Raw genomic sequence first — 16,562 nt, 5'->3', positions numbered from 1 at the left:
AGCAACTGCAGCAGTTTGCTTAACGACTGCAGCCCGAAAGGTCGTAAAATGGGGCAAAACTCACTTAGCAACAGAAATTTGGGGCTTAGTTGATGTCCTAAGGCAACCTCGGCTCTTTTATGACTCGTGGACTTCAGCTCCCAGAATTCCTCAGCCAGCGTGGGGGAACTATGGCCCCTTCATAACTTGTGGACTTCAACTCCCAGAATTCCTCAGCCAGCATGGCTCAGCTTGGAAACCTCTCCCTTTCCCCTCAGCATGGCTGGCTGATGAATTCTGGGAGTTGAAGTCCATGAGTCATGAATGGGCCATAGTTCCCTCATGCTGGCTGAGGAATTCTGGGAGTTGAAGTCCATGAGTCATGAAGGGCCCATAGTTCCCCCATGCTGGCTCAAGAATTCTGGGAGTTGAAGTCCACAAGTCATGAAGGGGCCATAGTTCCCCCATGCTGGCTGAGGAATTCTGGGAGTTGAAGTCCATGAGTCATGAGGGGGCCATAGTTCCCCCATGCTGGCTGAGGAATTCTGGGAGTTGAAGTCCACGAGTCATGAAGGGGGCCATAGTTCCCCCAGGCTGGCTCAGGAATTCTGGGAGTTGAAGTCCACCAGTCATAAAAGAGCCAAGGTTGCCTACTCACACACACACACCCCGACCCATGCACGCCCACGACTTGCACACACACACACACACACACACAGTCGTGACCACACACCCACACCCAGGCCCACATGCGCACAAATGCCCACACACACACACACACACATAGCACGTCTACACCTACATATTCACACCTACACCCACACCCACCCTCACTCACACATGTCACGCCTATGCCCACACAAGCACACCCATGCCCACACACCCACGCCCTCACGCCCACACCCACACGCCCCCACCAACTCCCACGCGGCCTCTGCTCCCCTTCCCAGCTTATGTCGGACGGCCATCCGCGCCTGCAGTGCCACCGCAGACAATGTGCCAGCCTTCTGGATTGCGCCCAGGACCAGATTCAGGCGCCGGCGCCTGGCGCCTGCTGCCCCACCTGTGCAGGTGAGTCTCCCCCACCCCACCCCAGGGGCGGGGCTGGGGGCTCATGGGAGACCACCCCTCCATCAAAGGGGGTGGGCGAAACGCGCCAAAATCTGGAAAGCAGCCCCCGCCTAGGGGTCTTGGACTCCAGTTCTCAGCAGCCTGGCCCGGCCTGGTTGTGCATGATGGGGAGTGTAGTCCGGCACATCCTCCGAAAGGCAGCGGGGCAGAGGGGGGGGTTGTCTGCGGGAGGCGAAGCTGGCAGGGCCACGTAGGTCCCTTTTAGGCCTCCCCCCCGCCCCCCACCCCCGAGGCAATTGCAGGGTGACCAGGGCAGCCCCTGGACTGAAAGGGTCACGGTGGGGGGGGTGGGGGTGGGTCGTTTTGAAAAAGAAAGGCTTCCCAAAAGCTTCTCTTCCTCCCTCCCTTCCCTCCTATCCTCTTCCCGTTCCTTCTTTTCTCCCTTCTCCTTCTCCCCTTTCTCCTTCCTTCCTTCCTTCCCCTCCCCTTCTCCTTTCCTCCTTTTTTCTATCCTTCCTTCCCTTCTCTTTCCCCACCCCTCCTTCCTCCCTCCCTCCTTTTCCCTCCCCTTCCTTTCCTTTCCTCTCCCTTCTCCTTTTTCCCTTCTTCCCTTCCCTTCTCCCCTCCCCTCCCCCTCCCCTCCCTTCTCCTCTCTTTATTTTTATTTTTCCTTCCTTCCTTCCTTCATCTCCTTCTTTTGCTCTTTTTCTTTTTCTTTCTTCCTCTCCCTCCTTCCCTTTTTCCTCCCTTCCCCTTCCCCTTTCCTCTTTTTCCCTTTCCTGCTGCCTCTCCTTCCAAAGAAGCCCTCAGCAACTGCACCTCCGACCTGCTGGGCAACCAGGTCCAAGCCGCAGAGGACCCCTGCTTCACCTGTACGTGCCAGGTGAGGCTCCAGCCCGGACTGACCCCGGAGCAAAGGATGGGGGTTTCTTCAGGGGGCGGGAAGGGGGGGAGAGAAGCAGAGGCTCAGAGCCCCAGAGCCGAGGAGCCATTCCCCACCCTGCTCCTTCCAGCTAAGAAAATACAGGCTCCCCCATCCTGGGCACCGCCCCCCCCCCCAGCCTTGCTCCTCTTCCAGTCTTCGTGACCGCAGGTGGTGGTCATCTTCCTCTGGGCACCCAAAGAAGATCCAGGGGTGTTCAGAAGTCCCCACTCTTGCCTTTGATGCTGCCTTGTGTCACGGAAAAGCCCAACGAAAGAAAACAAGAGACAGCAACACAAAGCAATAATTCTTACTTTAGGATCCCGAGGTTTATTTCAGCAGAACAGAACAGAAAAAGATGGAATGGAATGGAATAGAATAGAAAATATGGAATAGAATAGAATAGAATAGAATAGAATAGAATAGAATAGAATAGAATAGAATAGAATAGAATAGAATAGAATAGAATAGAATAGAATAGAATAGAATAGAATAGAATAGAATAGAATAGAATAGAATAGAATAGAATAGAATAGAATAGAAAATATGGAATAGAATAGAATAGGATAGGATAGGATAGGATAGGATAGGATAGGATAGGATAGGATAGGATAGGATAGGATAGAATAGAAAATAGGGAATAGAATAGAATAGAATAGAATAGAATAGAATAGAATAGAATAGAATAGAATAGAATAGAATAGAATAGAATAGCTGTACTGTCATTGTGTAACTCACAACAAAATAAAGTGCTGTCCACAGTGCACACTACACAAAAACCACAAATAAGAACGTACATTATATACACGCACCCTTCACATTCTATTCACCATTGCGCTGCCCCTAATTTTGCACTTCCACCTTGCACTCTGCAGTGGCATTTCATGTGGTTAAGCAAAGCACAGTTGCAACTGGGGGTTACAAATGGCTCCTTTGGAGTGTAAACCTGAGCACAGCAGAGACGTGACTTCAATACTTCGTCCACGAGGCCCGGTTGAGCTCCCCTGGGCCTCAGCCTCACAGGGAAGGACTCCAGCCAATATTTTCGCTTCCACCCCTTTTTCCGTGCAGGATCTGACCTGGGTCTGTGTGCGCCGAAGATGCCCGTTGCTCAGCTGTCCCACCGCCGAACGCTTCACCCCCCCGGGCTCCTGCTGCCCCGTCTGTGATGGTGACCCGTCTTTGCCCTTTATGCCCCCTCCCTGCCCTCTGGAGGTATCGCCTAGTGGTTAAGGTGCCAGGCTAGAAAGCGGGGGGTCGTGAGTTCTAGTCCCGCCTTAGGCAGAAAAGCCAGCTGGGTGACTTTGGCCCAATCCCTCTCTTTCAGTGCAACCGACCCCGCAGGGCTGTTGTTGTAAGGAAAATAGGAAGAGGGAGCGAGGTTGGTAGTGTCCCCTGCTGTGAGTTAGTTCTAAGTGTAATAAAGGTGGGGAAAGGAAAGAATGAAAAGAAAGAAGAAGGAAGGAAGAAGGAAGGAAGAAGAGAAAGAGTGAGAAGAGATAAGAAAAAAAGGAAAGAGGAGAGAGAAAAGAGTGAGAAAGAAAAAGAAAAAGGGAGGGAGGGAGGGAAGGAAGGAAGGAAAGAAAGAAAAGAGTAAATGAAAGAAAGGGAGGAAAGAGAAAGAAAAGAAAAAAGGGAAAGAAAGAGGAGGAAGGGAGGGAAAGAAAGAAAAGAGAGTGAAAGGAAAAAAAGAGGGAGGGAGGCGGAGAATGAATGAAAGAAAAAATGAAAGGAGAAAGAGAAAGAAAGAAATAAAAAGAAAGAAAGAAAGAGAAAGGAAGGAAGGAAGGAAGGAAGGAAGGAAGGAAGGAAGGAAGGAAAGAGAAAAGAGTGAATAAAAGAAAGGGAGGGAAAGAGAAAGAAAAGAAAAAAGGGAAAGAAAGAGGAGGAAGGGAGGGAAAGAAAGAGAAAAGAGAGTGAAAGGAAAAAAAGAGGGAGGGAGGCGGAGAATGAATGAAAGAAAAAACGAAAGGAGAAAGAGAAAGAAAGAAAAAGAAGAAAGAAAGAAAGAAAGAAAGAAAGAAAGAAAGAAAGAAAGAAAGAAAGAAAGAAAGAAAGAAGAAAGAGAAAGAAAGAAAGAAAGAGAAAGGAAGGAAGGAAGGAAGGAAGGAAGGAAGGAAGGAAGGAAGGAAGGAAGGAAGGAAGGAAGGAAGGAAGGAAGGAAAAGGAAGGAAGGAAGGGGGAGAGGGGGCAGCCATTTGTCCAGAATGATAGGGCTCCTGCTTGAAAAGGGGGTCAGACTAGAAGACCTCCAAGGTCCCTTCCAACTCTGTTCTTCTATGATTCGTTTTGCAGAATGCGTGACTGAGCCTGACGGCCGGCACGTGCCTGACGGGGAGACTTGGAAGGACAGCGTGGACAGCTGCGTGTCCTGTTCGTGCCACGTAAGAACCTTGCCCCCGCCCCTTTCAACCCAAACCCTGCACGGTCCCTTGACTTACGACATTGATTGAGTCCAGAATTCCCATCCTGAGTCCTGCTGCTCCTCGAAGTGGATGATCAGGCCGGATTTTACATCATTTTTGCAGCAGATCGTTAAGTGAACGGGCAATGGTTGCAAAGCAAATCCCAAAGTTGTTAAGTGAACAGCACAGTCGTTAAATGGATCCATTGTCTACAAAGCATGTTTTTTGAAGTGTAAACTGGGTTTTCAGTGAAAAATGCTGTAGATTGGAATCACATGATCATGGCATGTCAGAGCATGCACAGTCTTATTGCGCTGAGATAACCCAGGACTAAACACGGTAAACAGTGGTCTATATTAAATGGCGGTTTATCTTACACTATCTAAAATATCGTACACCAGGAACAATATACATACACGTGCTAATACAGCAGGATCCAACACACAGCAGTTACAGCAGAAAATGGAAGAGAGAGCACACATCTGCGGAGTCTTACCTTTTATACAAGGCTCTTAAAGAGACACAGACCCTGCTGAGTCATTCCCAACATTACATCATACATCATACATTATATCAGCTGGTTAGCTTTTAAATCATTACCTTGACATGGCACACTGCAAATGATCATAAATGCAGACCAGTTGCCATCAGACCTTTTTGAATCTGGGTCATAAGTAGTTCTAGGTAGCTGTGCTATAACTTTAAATGGTCACTAAGTAAGCAGTCATATGTCGAGGACTCCCTGTAATTACCAAGGGTATTGGCAGTATTTCTCATTTCCACAAGTTTCTAGTCCATGTTGATAAAGGTCATCCTTGAAATACGACCACAATTTAGCCCAAAATTTCTGTTGCTAAGCGAGACAGTTGTTACCTGAATTTTACCCCATTTTGCGACCTTTCTTGTCACAGTTGTTAAGCGAATCACTGCTGGTTTTAAGTTAATAATTTGGTTGTTAAATGAATCCGGCTTCCCCATTGACTTTGCTTGTCAGAAGGTCACAAAAGGGGATTATGTGACCCCAGGAAGCGCCAACTGTTGTAAATATGAATCAGTTGCCAAGCATCCGAATTTTGACCATGGGAATGCTGCAGTGGTCGTAAGTCTGAAAAACTGTCATAAGTCAGGCCCGTTGTAACTTCAAACAGTCACTAAATGAACTTTTGTAAGTCGAGGACTGACCTGTTTTCCCATCCTCGTTTTTACCAAGAATAAGACTGAAGGTGAAAATTAATCCCTTGGGGAATGGCAAAAGAATAGTGAAGATTTGAACCCAGGGCCAGCCACCTTACCTGCAAGAACATATAGGCTTGGGCCATAGTTGTGGATTTCGTGTTTCTTTCATAGCTGGCATTTTATTTATGGAGCTGCTTTGCCATCACTAACGCCACCCAGAGAGGTTTAAGCGGGGGGAAACCACATCCTGAAAAAAAAATGCCACTTTGGACGGCAACACAGTTTTGAGGCTGGTGTCTCCGAGACACGCAACTTTGCGATCTAACCTCGGCTCCCTTATTTGGTGCGCAGCTGGGACACATCGAGTGCCACATCCAGGAGTGCCTGCCCTTGGTATGCCAGGATGGCCTGGTGGAGACGCAGGTGCCAGGCCAGTGCTGCGCCGAGTGCCAAGGTAAGAAAATAAAAAGACACTTAGCTAGAAAAGGGTTTTGGCTGTTTTGCGCGTCCCTGTTGGCAAATACATTTTAGTGTTCCCTGATAGTTGTGTTCTGATCTCTTAAGACCCTGTGCTTCCTTTTGCAAAAACAATTTGAAAAATGCTGATTTTTTCCCCCCTCAAGCTCAGCTAATGCATTTTCACCAAGTGGAACTCCTCCCGGGTGAGCTGGGGGTGGGAATCCAACCGCGGTGACTATGGGGCAGAAACGAAGGGCACCTTCTCCCCCCTCCCTTGTCCATCTGTTTCCCCAGATCCCAGCCAGAACTGCTCCCACCTGAGCCAGGTGTTCCAGTCCAGCCAGCGCTGGCAGGTGGACGAATGTACCTCCTGCACCTGTGTCTCCAATCAGGTGCACTGCCGTCGTGAACGCTGCTCCCCATCGGCCTGTGCTGCGGTGAGTTGAAGAGAGAGGACTCAGGGTGTGTGTGTGTGTGTGAAATAAAGCGTGTCCCCCACTGGGGTTCCCTCCAGTTCAAGGAGGGGTTGCCACAATCTCCAAGGAGGGCCCGCTTACCAGTAGTTCTCAACTTACAACCTCAACTTGCAAGCATTCATTTACTGACCATTCAGCGTTACAACAGCACTGGGGAAAAAGGGACTTAGGACCGTTTTTCACACTTAACGACCCTCGCAGCATCCCCGTGGTCAGGTGATCAAACTACGGACGCTTGGCAACTGATTCGCATTTATGACGGTTGCAGGGTCCCGGGGAGGGGGAGGGTCACGTGAGCCCCTTTTACGAGCTTCTCCCAAGCAAAGTCAGTGGGGAAAACCAGGTTCACCTAACAAAACAACTGCAGTGATTCACTTAACAACGGTGGCAAGAAAGGTCATCAAATGTGAGGCAAATCCCGCTTCACAACTGCCTCGCTCAGCAGCAGAAATTTCGGCTCGGTTGTGGTTGTAAGCCGAGGATTACCTGTACTGGTCCAATACCATTCCCCCTTGCTGGGCAGACCGGGTTATCTCTGGAGCAGGGAGAGTGGAAGAGATGGAACTCACATACTCCGGGCATTGCTCTTTACTGACAGGATGAGACTCCGGCCCTGATCCCTGGCGTGTGCTGCCCCCGCTGCGTCCCACATCCCGCCACCTGTGTGGCCTTTGGTGACCCCCACTACCGGACGTTCGACGGCAAAATGATCCACTTCCAGGGAGGCTGCATGTACGTCCTGTCCCAGGATTGCCATGGGGGGGACTTCAGGTGAGCCCCCCTCCTCTCCGTGCCCAGCTCTTCCAGTCTTCTCTGAAATTAGGGCCAGGGTAGGAATAAGTTTGTTCTTTCTGCCAGACATCACCCCTTCTAGGTAGGCCAGCCCATGAAGCCAGCATGACAGGGGTTGCAACTATATTCTTGATTGGTCTCAGTCACAACAAGAGGGTTGAAGTTCCCAAATGATGGACTTCAGCACCAGCTTGAAAATTTGGAAGAAAAAAACCTTTGGTCCCAGTGACTAACTCAGATTGGATGCTGCAAAAATAAGCCAGCTTGTGGAGTACCGTGCCACAAGCCAGGATGAGGGTGAAAGTTCATTCTCCGAGCTTGTGGGTTGGTTTCCGAATGTTTTGCGACCTACAACCAGCCTACAAACCCCTCCGAATCCAAATCAGCCCCCCAGCCAAGCAGAGACAGCATTGATCCTCAACCATCCCGCGCAATCCCCCACTCCCACCAGCAGTTCATTTCCCATTGACCCCAACCTGATGTAACCTCCCCATCACAAGACCCATCACAAGCCTCTCTCTGATGACTCACACCTGACCCCATCAGAAGACCCTCACTTGACACACCCACACCTGAAGCCCTTATCAACAGAAGAGCACCGACACTGACATCCCCTCAACTCCGCTGAAGATGCTACCTAGCCTGGTAACGAAACCTTCGGAAACCGACCCACAAGCTCGGGAGAACGAACCTCCACCCTCTTCCTACGCCCAAGCTACAGAAATTCGCCACTATTTCAAACAAGCTTGGATGCTTGTTACCATCTGGCTTGCAAGGAGGAGCAGTGGCAGCCTTTCCTGGACACGGTGCCCAAAATAACTCTCCGATTATTCCCCCACCCTATCATCCCCCACCCTGCCATCAGCATCCATGTGACCAATGAGGATCGTGGACGCCTGGGCGTGTCCTGGACTAAGGAGGTGACCGTGCTGATCGGGGACACCACGGTGCAGTTGCTACAGGATGGTGTGGTCATGGTGAGGTGGACAAAGGGCCGGTGACTCCTTCTCCCCCCCCCCCATAATTCAGAGGCTCAGGGCTGTTCAGCAGGAGGGTGGCAGGCGAGATCCAGCTCCTCACCCAGAGATGGTGATGCTTATCTCCCTCTGCAGGTGGATTCCCGGACCGTCACCCTCCCCTTCCTGAAGGAGCCTCACCTCTCTGTGGACCCAAAGGGCAGCACCTTGCTACTGAACACCAACATCGGCGTCAAGGTAGCAAGGGAGGAAGGTGCCCTCTGCCCCCACAAGCAACTCTTGGGAGTGGGGGTACCCAACGATCAGGGGTAGCAAGCTGGGGGCTGAGTCATTTGGGAAACTCAGCAAAAGGTATACAAGGACCCTACCAAGATGTTCCCATCTTGGTCGCTGGCATCTTCTGCTCACCAACACTACGGGGGCACCCACGTTTTACTTTGGGTAAAATTGGGTATGTCTAGTTCAGGGGTAAGCAACCTTGGCTCTTTGATGACTCGTGGACTTCAACTCCCAGAATTCCTGAGCCAGCATTGCTCAGCTTGGAAACCTGTCCCTTTCCCCTCTGCATGGCTGGCTCAGGAATTCTGGGAGTTGAAGTCCATGAGTCATAAAAGAGCCAAGGTTGCCTACCCCTGGTCTAGTTTAACGAAAAGAAGGACTGGGGGCGACAGGATACCAGTTTTCCAGTATTTAAGGGGCTGCCAAAAAGAAAAAAGAAGGTCAAGGTGTTTTCCAAAGCACCAAAAAGCAGGAGAAGGAGAAACGGATGGAAACTCGTCAAGGAGAGAAGCAAGCCAGAAGTGAGGAGAAATTGCCCGACAGTGGGAACAATCAACTAGTGGAGCCTTCAGAAGTTGTGGGTGCTCCAACGCAGGAGGTGTTTAAGAAGAGATTGGACAGCAATTTGTCCGGAATGATACATGGTCTCCTGTTTAAGCAGGGGGTTGGACTAGAAGACCTCCACGGTCCCTTTCAACTTTGTATTCTGTTCTACTGCTTTACTCGGCTTCAGACTAGATCTGTCTGTGGGAGAGAGGAAGGCAGTAGGAATGGGAGGGGGGTTGGAACAGTCCTTCTCAATTTGTGAGTGATCGCTTAGCGGCCATTTGAAGTTACAAGGGACCTATCTTGGGGCTACGTGTGACTCCGATTCAAAGTTACGACGGTCGTCCCTTCAGAGTCACGTGAGTGCACATTGGGCACTCAACATTCAGGGCCATTTGCCGCATCCCGCTGTCACGTGATGACGGATTTGCCAAAAGCCAGCCTTTATTTCTGGTTTTCTGCAAAACTGCCCAAAGCGAGCCACTGGTTCACTTAAGGGCCACGATGGCTGTTTTACGACCACTGGATTTGTTTAACCACCACGCAAGAGTTCATAAAATGACCATATTATGACTGTCATAAATTGCAGAGCACGATAGGCAGGCTCCATTATGACCGTAACTCAAGGACTACCTATAAGCATACTGATGTAGACTTGGAAGATTCCGTAGAGGCCATCTAGTCCACCCTCCTGGGTCTGATCCACCAGAATGTCATCTTCCTTTTGGAGACCTCACCCCATCATGTGGCAGCCTGTTCCGCCGACGAACAGCTCAGGAATGTCTAGCCTGAAAGTCTTTTCTTGTAGGTGGTAGCTTTGCTCTCACTCCGGGAGACAAGAGGGAGCAAATCCATTCCTTCGTGCCCCGGATACGGCACGTCGTTGGTCTTTTTGCTCACCTGCAGGTGCTCTGGAACGGCCGCTCGCATCTGGAAGTCAGCGTGCCCGGAACATACAAAGGGCGCCTGTGTGGACTTTGCGGCAACTTCAACAGCTTCCCCCAGGACGACCTGAGGATGCGGTCAGGACACCTGAGCGTGTCGGAGGCAGCTTTTGGGAACAGCTGGAAGGTAAGACAGAATGGAGGAGGAGGAGGGAGGGAGGGAGGAAGAGGGAGGAGATAGGAAGGAGGAGGAAGAGGAAGGACGAGGGAGGGAGAGAAGAGGGAGAGCAGGAGAAAGGTAGAAAAATAGGCGAGAGGGAGGAAAGGAAGGAAGAGAAGGGAGGGAGGGAGGGAGGGAGGGAGGAAGGAAGGAAGGAAGGAAGGAAGGAAGGAAGGAAGGAAGGAAGGAAGGAAGGAAGGAAGGAAGGAAGGTGGAAGGAGGGAGGGAGGATGGAAGGAAGGAAGGAAGGAAGGAAGGAAGGAAGGAAGGAAGGAAGGAAGGAAGGAAGGAAGGAAGGAAGGAAGGAAGGAAGGAAGGAAGGAAGGAAGGGGAGGGAGGGAGGAAAAGAGAAGGAAAGGGGATGGAGGGAGGGAGGAAAAGAAGGAAAGGGGAGGAAGGAAGGAAGGAAGGAAGGAAGGAAGGAAGGAAGGAAGGAAGGAAGGAAGGAAGGAAGGAAGGAAGGAAGGTGGAAGGAGGGAGGGAGGAAGGAAGGAAGGAAGAAAGGAAGGAAGAGAAGGGAGGGAGGGAGGGAGGAAAAGAAAAGGAAAGGGGAGGGAGGGAGGGAGGAAGGAAGGAAGGAAAGTGGAAGGAGGGAGGAAGGGAGGAAGGAAAAGAGAAGGAAAGGGGAGGAAGGAAGGAAGGAAGGAAGGAAGGAAGGAAGGAAGGAAGGAAGGAAGGAAGGAAGGAAGGAAGGAAGGAAGGAAGGATGGAAGGAAGGAAGGAAGGAAGGAAGGAAGGAAAGAAGGAAAGGGGAGGGAGGGAGGGAAGGAAAAGAGAAGGAGAGGGAGGGAGGAAGGAAGGAAAGAAATGGAGGGAGGGAGGGAGGAAGGAAGGAAGGAAGGAAGGAAGGAAGGAAGGAAGGAAGGAAGGAAGGAAGGAAAGGGGAGGGAGGAAGGGAAGGGAAGAATAAGAGAGGGGAAGAAGGGAAGGGAATCCATCTATCCAGGCTGGGTGGGGAAATCTGAGCGTGGAAATCCACCAATCTTAAAGTTGCTAAGCTTGAGAAATGCCACTCTGGACATCTGGACAGTCTTAAATTAGTTCCAGCTCCAGATTAACAGCGATGCACTTTCTTCTTCCTGACAATCCACCCGTTTCCCAAATTGCACAAACCAGCACCGTTCCCCTTGAAAGGCCCTTTATCCTCGGGACGTCATCCCCACGCCAGGCAGTCGCTCTATCTTCCAACCCAGCGGAGCAAGGAGGCATTTGCAGACCACGCGATGTTTTTCTCCCAGGTGGCCGATGTCAACTCTACCGGTTCCGACCGCTGCGCCGACGCTCTGGATGCAGATCCTTGCAAAGGGGCCGGGTACCGCTCCCGCAAAGAGGCCAATGCCCGTTGCAAGGTGCTGAAGTCGACCGCCTTTGAGCGGTGCCATGCTGCCGTGCCCCCAGAGCCCTTCTTCGCCTCCTGCGTCTACGACCTCTGCGCCTGCGGGGCTGCGGGCTGGGACAACTGCCTCTGTGAGGTCCTGGAGGCCTATGCCAGCCAGTGCCGCCACGCTGGCGTGATGGTCCAGTGGCGCTCACCTACCCTCTGCGGTGAGAACGTGGTGGACTGGGGCACGGGGTGTGCCTCCCGCTTGGTCTTTTGTGGGGGGGGCAGTGTTTGGGGGCCGAATGAAAGAGGGATGGGACTCGGTGTGGTCCAGTGGGACTGACAGGAGGAGAAATATCGACAGAGTATTTGTAATTCAGGGTTTAACAGTGGGGTCCTTGGATTTCTCTGAACTTGGTTGCTTTCTTCCAGACCTTTCATTGCCCAAGTAGGTAACATCATCAGTGCTAGACAGGAGTGCTTGTGGAGGAGGGGGAGGAAGAGGAGGAGGAGGAAAGGGAGGGGGAGGAGGAGGAGGATTGTGGGGTCTTCGGTGCTCTCGGAGCTTGGTTGTTTTCTTGCAGACATTTCATTACCCAGCTAGGTAATATCATGGGTGCTAGACAGGAGTGGGATTTCATTTTTTCTCTCTCCTTCCTTCCTTCCTTCCTTCCTTCCCTCCTTCCTTCCTTCCTCCCTCCCTCCCTCCCTCCCTCCCTGAGTCTGGCCCTGCCCTAGTCTTGTCTCAAACTTTCATCCTTCACGGAGTACATGGTACAGCCTGCCTCTCTCTGGAGCGGTACAGTCCTATCCCACCTGGCCCCTCCCTCCTTCCTGCTCCTAATCCCCCACCTCTCTATTTCTTCACAGCGGTGGGCTGTCCCCAAGAGCGGGGCTACGTCTTCGATGAGTGTGGACCTCCCTGCCCCAAGACCTGCTTCAACCACGCTATACCCCTGGGGGTGCTGGAGTCCCACTGCTTTAAGCCCTGTGTGCCAGGTTGCCAGTGCCCAGCAGGTTTGGTAGAGCACCAGGCCCACTGCATCCTCCCAGAGGCCTGTCCTCCCATCATCCACGGCACCCTCTGAACTGGGCCATCTCTGGAGAGCTATCTTGCTTGGCCTTCACTCCCTTTTGGGACATCCTTGGACAGGTAGCTTCAACGCCATTCCGGAGACTCCTTTCCCGCTCAACCGAAACACAACACACAGGTTCACACATGCAGCTACCGTGCAAGGGTAGAAGCTACCCCTGGTCATGGATTCTTGTGTCTGAACATTCTGGACCTCGGTCGTCATGAATGAGGCGAAAACGTGCAAAGGATTTCCACGGCACATTCCAGAACAAAACGGCAAGTTTGAATGATGAGCTATAGTTAATGATGCAAAACCAAATAATTGGGAAAAGTTCATGATTTGTCTTGTTTGGGTTCCATTGCAGGTCAGAGATACACACAATTCTCCATCCATATCCCTTTTCTTCCTGGGCCTTCAGGGTCAAATCACAAGCGTGCACACGTACATATCTACACAGAGACACAAACACACACATACACTTCTTTGCCAACTGCTTTCACCTTCCATTAACAAGATTGGTGGGAAAATACGAATCCTTTATTGTCCAATTGCAAAGCGCTCCTTGGTAGCAAATTGGGCCCTTCTCATTTAACCAACCTAATCCAGAGCTATCTGGAAGGGCTCCTGGCCCTCTTGCTGGCAAACTCTGGATTGTGCTTTCAACCAATCTGGATTTTTGCTGGGACACTTTCTTGGACAATATATGAGGGATGCCACCTAGCAGCTGTTGGCCACATAGTCTGAGGATTCTGGTAATTGTAGTAGGGGTGGGGGTCCCCACATCAGACATCCGCACAATCACTCAGCTGGTTTGATGCCTAAGTTGTGTCTACAAATCACGGTCTCCTGGTTTCTAGGCTGTCACCTTACTGACTACAACAAACTGAATAACAGAGTTGGAAGAGACCTTGAAGGACTTCTAGTCCAATCACCTGCTCAAGCAGTAGATCTTACACCATGTCCAGTCTCTTCTTAAAACCTGCAGGGATGGAGCACCCACAACTTCCCACTGATTAATTGTTCTCACTATCAGGAAGTTCCTCCTTAGTTCTTGGTTGCTTCTCTCCTTTGTTAATTTTCATCCATTGCTTCTTTTCCTGCCCTCATTGTTTTGGAAAATAGGTTTTCCCCCTTTTTCCTCGTGGCAGCCTCTCAACTACGGGAACACCGCTATCATGTCACCCTTTATCTTCTCTTTCCTAGATTAGGCATACCCAATTCCTGCAACCATTCTTCACGGTGTAGCCCAATGGGGACAATGGAAGTCCATTGTAGTACTATAGTCAGGTGATTCAGTCACCCCACTTACAGTTTTTCTAATGGTTTTTGGTTATTGAAAGTCAGCAGAGGCTTCATCATTCAGGGCTCAACAGCAGATACGGTCAGCTGCAGCTTCAATGTGATGGTAGGGTAAGATTTTTTTCACAGTGTCTTTGTAGCGCTTGTGTGGTTGACCTTCTGCTCTCTTCTCACTACCCACTGGAGGAGTATTTGTTCACCTTGGTCACCTGAAGATGTGCAGACCAACACCTGGAATTCCCCAGCCAGGGCTGGAAGCTGCAGTCCAAACATCTTCAAGCAACCAAGGTTGAGAAACGTCCTACAGAGCAAGTGGCAAGGCACACGGTGGTCATCCATCGCGACGATGTTTCCCATCCGTCTCATCTAGGTGCCAATAATCAGGGGCTCGAGGCTGGTGGTCACCATGCTGTCCAAGACCCCCAGGTTAGGGATGACTTGCCAACAAATGCTGAGGATGGGGCAGTGTGTATGTGTGTGTGAAATTTCTCGTGTGATCTGTGGACAGTACAGAGTATAGGATTCACACCCGTAGAGGAGACAAGGCATAACCAAAGCTCTAACATTTAGCTTTCTGGCCACCAAACGTGAACAAGCAGGCCTCAAGAGGGCATAGCAGGCCCCTCTGTCCACGGTGCTAATTGCCTCCCCACGGGCACCCCACATACCCCTGCCTGGAATAAATAATCTTTAAAAGTAAGCCTATTTTCAGCGCTGGTGAGCATAGACATTTCCGTGCAGTTGATAACTGCAAAGGGATGATTTCTCAAAGTCCCCCCCCCCGACACACACACACACAATCTGGGGCACACTCCTAGGACTCATGTCCCCCAATAATCCCCACTGGATATTTGGCGTGGATGGGTTTAAGCACCTGTACTTAGAGAAGAGTAAAAGAGCAGGAAAAATAACCTCAAGATAACGGACTTACGGCAACCCAGTCTTTATTGTGGTCAAATACCCCATAAGGACAGAGGAGTGCAGGGCATTAAAAACAAAATACAACAGAATCAAGAAATTAGCAACTTTGGAAAGCAGAAAGTTTATCAGAAGGTATGCTTATAAAACAAACAAAAGACTAAAAATTACCTAACAGGGGCAGAAGCATTGTTGTTGTTAGTTGCGAAGTCGTGTCCGACCCATCGCGACCCCATGGACAACGTTCCTCCAGGCCTTCCTGTCCTCTACCATCTTCTGGAGTCCATTTAAGCTCACGCCTCCTGCTTCAGTGACTCCATCCAGCCACCTCATTCTCTGTCGTCCCCTTCTTCTCTTGCCCTCCACCTTTCCCAGCATGAGGCTCTTCTCCAGTGAGTCCTTCCTTCTCATTAGGTGGCCAAACTATTTGAGTTTTAGCTTCAGGATCTGGCCTTCTAAAGAGCAGTCAGGGTGGATCTCCTCTAGGACTGACCGGTTTGATTGCCTTGCAGTCCAAGGGACTCGCAGGAGTCTTCTCCAGCACCAGAGTTCAAAGGCCTCAATTCTTTGGCGCTCAGCCTTTCTTATGGTCCAACTTTCACTGCCATACATTGCAACTGGGAAGACCATAGCCTTGACTATACGGACTTTTGTTGACAGGGTGATGTCTCTGCTTTTTAGTGTGCTGTCTAGATTTGCCATGGCTTTCCTCCCCAGGAGCAAGCGTCTTTGAATTTCTTGGCTGCAAGTCCCCGTCTGCGGTGATCTTGGAGCCCAGGAAAATAAAATCTGTCACTACCTCCATTTCTTCCCCATCTATTTGCCAGGAATTGAGAGGGCCGGATGCCATGATCTTGGTTTTCTTAATGATTTTCAACGCAGGTTTTGCACTCTCCTTCTTCACCCGCAACAAGAGGCTCTTTAGTTCCTCTTCACTTTCTGCCATTAGAGTGGTATCATCTGCATATCTTAGGTTGTTGATGTTTCTTCCGGCAATCTTAATTCCAACTTTTGATTCATCTAGCCCTGCCCTTCTCATGATGTGCTCTGCATATAAGTTAAATAGGCAAGGCGACGGTTAGTATCTGGCACACGAAATACAGAGCACTCCAGTTTGGTGAACTACATCGAGTGTCTCCAAACCTGGCAACTTAAAAACCTGTGGGCTTCAGCTCCCAGAATTCCTCAGCCAGAATAGCTCAGGAATTCTGGGAGTCGAAGTCCACAAGTCTTAAATTTACCAAGTTTGGAAAGCCCTTAACTAGATCCTCCTTAATTCATCCTCGGATGGGTGTTAAGCGCTGACATGCAGAGCCTGGCCCAATATTGTACGTAACTAGCAGAGAGTTGTAGAATTCTCCGGTGTGCACCCCGGATTATTCATGCGCTAAAGAGCAAAAGGTAAGAGGAGAGGGGAGAAATGGTCACAAGCATCGTTTTCCTTTCCAACAACCACCCAGGAAGGAGCAGCTCAGGGCTGGGAGGGGACAGCAGCCACACAGCACGGGCTGGCTCCTTGGGGAGGCTCCCGTCAGAGCAGGGCGCATCCTGCCTCTCAACGAGGGGCCAAACGCTTTGCTGCCATTTTGCGCAGCAGACGCTGGACCGCTCTCTCTTGCTCCATCTCGCCTTCAGAACGGAAGGCCCTGGCTAGCTCTCTCAGTTGCTGCTGCAGCTGCTTCTGCTCCAGAGGGTGGTCCCCCGGCACCTCCAAGCAGGCCTCGTACGCCCGCAGCGCTGCCTGCCTCTGCCCCTTCTTGCG

At 50.7% G+C, this 16,562-nt stretch overlaps 2 protein-coding genes across 2 annotated transcripts in view; one reads left to right on the top strand and one right to left on the bottom strand.

The window, feature by feature from the left end:
- KCP (kielin cysteine rich BMP regulator) overlaps positions 1-12,903 on the top strand; it is a gene marked incomplete at its 5' end in the record, with an annotated part of 60,329 nt that extends 47,426 nt beyond the window's left edge. The window contains 12 exons of the mRNA XM_081331910.1: positions 930-1,050; positions 1,851-1,933; positions 3,044-3,143; positions 4,268-4,356; positions 5,905-6,007; positions 6,307-6,449; positions 7,087-7,259; positions 8,146-8,257; positions 8,393-8,494; positions 9,989-10,153; positions 11,425-11,731; positions 12,378-12,903. Coding sequence (XP_081188036.1) covers positions 930-1,050; positions 1,851-1,933; positions 3,044-3,143; positions 4,268-4,356; positions 5,905-6,007; positions 6,307-6,449; positions 7,087-7,259; positions 8,146-8,257; positions 8,393-8,494; positions 9,989-10,153; positions 11,425-11,731; positions 12,378-12,595 — 1,716 coding nt within the window. The 3' untranslated portion in view covers positions 12,596-12,903. The remainder of the gene's footprint in view (positions 1-929; positions 1,051-1,850; positions 1,934-3,043; positions 3,144-4,267; positions 4,357-5,904; positions 6,008-6,306; positions 6,450-7,086; positions 7,260-8,145; positions 8,258-8,392; positions 8,495-9,988; positions 10,154-11,424; positions 11,732-12,377) is intronic.
- A 1,906-nt stretch (positions 12,904-14,809) lies between these two features.
- The window catches only part of LOC308669589 (interferon-induced protein with tetratricopeptide repeats 5-like), a 5,602-nt gene continuing 3,849 nt past the window's right edge, over positions 14,810-16,562 (bottom strand). The window contains exon 2 of the mRNA XM_081330360.1: positions 14,810-16,562. This exon is cut by the window's right edge and continues 1,102 nt beyond it. Within this exon, the coding sequence (XP_081186486.1) occupies positions 16,356-16,562 (207 nt within the window). The 3' untranslated portion in view covers positions 14,810-16,355.

The sequence above is a fragment of the Vipera berus genome, assembly GCF_964194415.1.
Source record: "Vipera berus genome assembly, chromosome: 6".
In the NCBI taxonomy this organism is placed as follows: Eukaryota; Metazoa; Chordata; class Lepidosauria; order Squamata; family Viperidae; genus Vipera; species Vipera berus.
This window is presented reverse-complemented; position numbering and strand designations above follow the sequence as displayed.